The following is a 3,856-nucleotide window of genomic DNA, read 5'->3' on the forward strand; positions in this document are numbered from 1 at the left end:
CCTGGCACCTGACTGCAGCTCCCTTTCCTCTTGTGGGCCACAGTTCCCACCAGGTGGACCCATTGCTTCCATTCTCATGACCTTCTAGAAAAGTGCACAGGGGTTGACACTGAACGAGTCTCCACCTGGAACAGGCTGGATTCTAAATTTGGATCTGTGAGTTTCCAATGAGACCACGTTTCTGGCACCCATGACCGTGAGTGCTAGTGGCCCATCTGGAGGTATAAATAGCAGTAGAGGAGCCTCCTTCATCCTAATCCCCAGCCCTGATCCACTGAGCAACCATGAAGGCCTTCATCTTCCTCGCTCTCCTGGGAGCTGCTGGTGAGTCTCTTACACTGAATCAGTGGGTGTCTATCACAGGTGTCAATCACCTGTGTTTAACTTTGTGTTCTGCAAGACAACAATGAATAGTAGTCTTAGTCTCAAGAGTCCTAGTACATTGTAATAGCAAGCGCTGAGCAATACATACCACACAGGTTCTTCGTCGCCACTCAACGTTGGGTATGAGGGCTGAAGGCCATGGTGAGCAGAGTGACCAGGGTAGAAGCATCAAAGAGGTAGGACTTGCTCTGAACTTGAAATAACAGGTACAGCTCAGAAGAAGGAGAGGCAGAGACAGTACACACTTAGGAGTCCTGCCTTGACCTTCTTGAGGATTTAGTGTTAGCTTAAAAACAGTGCCTTTGAACCAACCCCGTCTCATGGCACACCTGGTTGTGTCAGTGTGGAAGTTTTTACACTGAGTTTTCAACAGCTGATTTTTCAGTAGTGGATCAGCAAGACTCTCAAGTTGCCTACAGGTGGACTTGAACCATCAACATTTCATTTGGTATTTGAGTACATACCCATGTGAATTTTGTGCTCCCTGAGGAGTCTCTGAATGACAGAGCCCAAGACTCTGTGAGAAGAAACAGCCAAGGAATCCGAGAGATGGAGAGATTTTACTTCTCATGAGTGAAGGCTGTATATGGGGTTGTGTTAATAACATCTGTGTTGGTGAATGAAGTCTTTCTGAGTGAGTTGTTATATATATTTTAATCATGAAAAGAAAACAACAGATAAATGAATATGTTTGTTTTAGATTACTAAAATGTATAATAAGAAAATAGAATACAACATCTCCCCCATCTCTAAGCAGGTGTAACTTCACTACATCTGGGAACTTCCTCTAGACACCTGGAAACCTCCGCCTTAAACTGATTTCTAAATATTTGAGCAGGAGGGCTCATAAATAATCACCAACTTTTGTGATTGCAGGAAATTTCAATAAGTTAGTGGGTTGCTCTGCATATACCTAAATTAATTGATAAGCACTACTGAGATAGTTGAGATAAGGAGAAGCATGGGGACAAGGGGCCTAAAATGTTTTCAGAAATGATACGATGGCACGTTGAGGCCTGAAAAAGAAGAACTTCAGAAAAAAATGCATTCTCCGGTGCTTTTTCTCCATTACCACTTGGGGAAATCATCTCCCAACCACTGAAAACACACACACCACAGAATAAGGCAAGGCTTCACTTGGACACGTTTGTTGAGCAGGGTAGTGTGGGAAAAAAGTATGCTTTTTACTGTAGTAGTGCTGTGTAAGACGTTTTACATGTAAGGGATCACGGCTCCATTAATGTGAGTATGTGTTACACACATAGAGAAGAAGCTACAAATGTGAAGCAAAGGATGGAAATGAAATGTTTAGAATGACATAAGTAGGGCGTGTGTTAAAGACAGGATAACACATTTCGGGGACAGATTACCTGAAGGCCATTGTTTCCTGGCTCTCTGGGACACAAGAGCATGACTGCTGTTGACTGATGGCTCTACAAGAACGGCATGGCAGAGGATTCCAAGGAGAATCAGCTCACAGGTCGTTCTATGCCTCTTTTCTGCCAGTTGCTTTCGCCACGGACGATGATGACAAGATCGTCGGGGGCTACACCTGCCGGGAGAATTCTGTACCCTACCAGGTGTCCCTGAACGCAGGCTACCATTTCTGCGGTGGATCCCTCATCAGCGACCAGTGGGTGGTGTCCGCAGCTCACTGCTACAAGTCGTAAGTATCAATGCCCACGTCCTTGTGTTTGAAGATCCACGCACCCTCGGTCATGCCAAAGCCAGGGAGCCCTACAGAGCCAGGCTTGGGAAGTGACCTATGGAGTTAGGAAGAGCTCCACTATTTCTCTAGGAGTTGTAAGGTATCCGGCGGAGAGGAGAGGGCGGGACTTCTCCATGGAGCAGGCCTGCTGAAGTTTCCTTGATGATGGGAATCTTGAAGTAGGCGGGCACGAAGGGGGCATCTCACCTAAAGGATCTTGGGGACATGAATCACAAAGTAATCCTAGTCATTACAGGAGCCTGGGGAGTATGCAGCAGTGTGGGGGAGGGGGAGGGGGGGCTCAAGTTGGACACTTGGGGAGCTATTAATCCTTTAATTCAGCCGGATCCAGGTGCGTCTGGGAGAATACAACATTGAGCTCCTTGAGGGCAACGAGCAGTTCATTAATGCTGCCAAGATCATCCGCCACCCCAAGTACAACGCAGCCAACATCGACAACGACATCATGCTGATTAAACTGAGCTCCCCCGCTACCATGAGTTCCCGTGTATCCTCCATCGCTCTGCCAAGATCCTGTGCTCCCGCTGGCACCCAGTGCCTCATCTCTGGCTGGGGCAACACCGAGAGCAATGGCTGTAAGTGTCCCTGGAACTTGAGCGCACAGTCTGAGAGTCCTAGAGGGGCAGGCATGCGGAAGGTCACTTAGACCAAGCTGCGACTGAGGAGAAGGAGTACAGGACAATTCGAGGGCAATCAGAGTCTTAGAAGATATTAATCAAAATAGAGTATATTAATCAACATAAGTAAGATCCCTTGATGGAGTCATGCAAAACACTCAGAAAAAGATTGAACCCTGATAAAGATACGTTGGTATTCAACTGAGAGGTGACTATCGAGGCTGTAAGAACTGGTAACTGAGTGCGTGAAGAGCCTAGAGGCTAGGGCGCTGCCCGCTGGAGGTGAATGCCCTGGTGGTGCTGTTCTATAAATTTAGTCGGTGCAGGATCCCTGAAGACAAAGTGGGTGCATAAGCAAATGTGGTAAAGAAAGCTGATGGTGCCCAGCTATCAAAAGATTTAGCATCTGGGGTCTTAAAGGCTTGAAGATAGCCTTTAGCCATCTAGCCATCTAGCTCAGAAGCAACAAAGCTCACATGGAAGAAGCACACTAGCCTGTGTGATCATGAGGTGTCGATGGGATCAGGTATCAGGCATCTAAGACCCAGAATAAAGCCGTGCACAAGGTGAATGGGGAGTGGGGCATGCAGTGGAGATCCAATGCCCATCTGTAGACAATTGGACATCCCCTCACAGAGGGGGTCACAGGGAAGAGATGAGCCAGTCAGGGTGCAGTGTAGCACCAATGAAGCACACAACTTTCCTCTAGTTCTTTGGTGCTTCCTTCACCCCACTATCATGACCTCAATTCTACCTAACAAATATGATAAGACCAGAGCATGCACACTGCTAAAAAAAGAGCCTGAAACACAGGGAATCCATGATAGATAAACCCCTCAGGACCAACAATGAGAGTAGAGACACCAGGAGGATTAGGGGAGGGTGGGGAGGGGGAGAGAAAGGGGAAATGGATCACAAGGATCAACCTAGACTCCTCTCCCAGGGGAACGAATAATGGAAAAGTGAGTGAGGGGTGACGGAGGACGATGTAAGATATGGAAAAAATAATCTATAACTTATCAAGTGCTCTTGAGGGAGGACGGGGAGGGGAGGGAGGGGGAACAAATGGGGAGCTGATATCAGGGGCTCCAGTGGGAAGAGAATGCTTTGAAAATGATGATGGCGG

The 3,856-nt window shown here is 47.4% G+C and overlaps 1 protein-coding gene across 1 annotated transcript in view; it reads left to right on the forward strand.

Annotated features, from left to right (window-relative positions):
* The first annotated feature begins 284 nt into the window (after window positions 1–284).
* The window catches only part of LOC101654452 (trypsin-like), a 12,288-nt gene continuing 8,716 nt past the window's right edge, over window positions 285–3,856 (forward strand). The window contains exons 1-3 of the mRNA XM_004713956.1: window positions 285–324; window positions 1,891–2,050; window positions 2,435–2,688. Coding sequence (XP_004714013.1) covers window positions 285–324; window positions 1,891–2,050; window positions 2,435–2,688 — 454 coding nt within the window. The remainder of the gene's footprint in view (window positions 325–1,890; window positions 2,051–2,434; window positions 2,689–3,856) is intronic.

This window comes from Echinops telfairi, unplaced genomic scaffold, assembly GCF_000313985.2.
Source record: "Echinops telfairi isolate 266 unplaced genomic scaffold, ASM31398v2 ScPeMD7_23;HRSCAF=83, whole genome shotgun sequence".
Taxonomy (NCBI): Eukaryota; Metazoa; Chordata; class Mammalia; order Afrosoricida; family Tenrecidae; genus Echinops; species Echinops telfairi.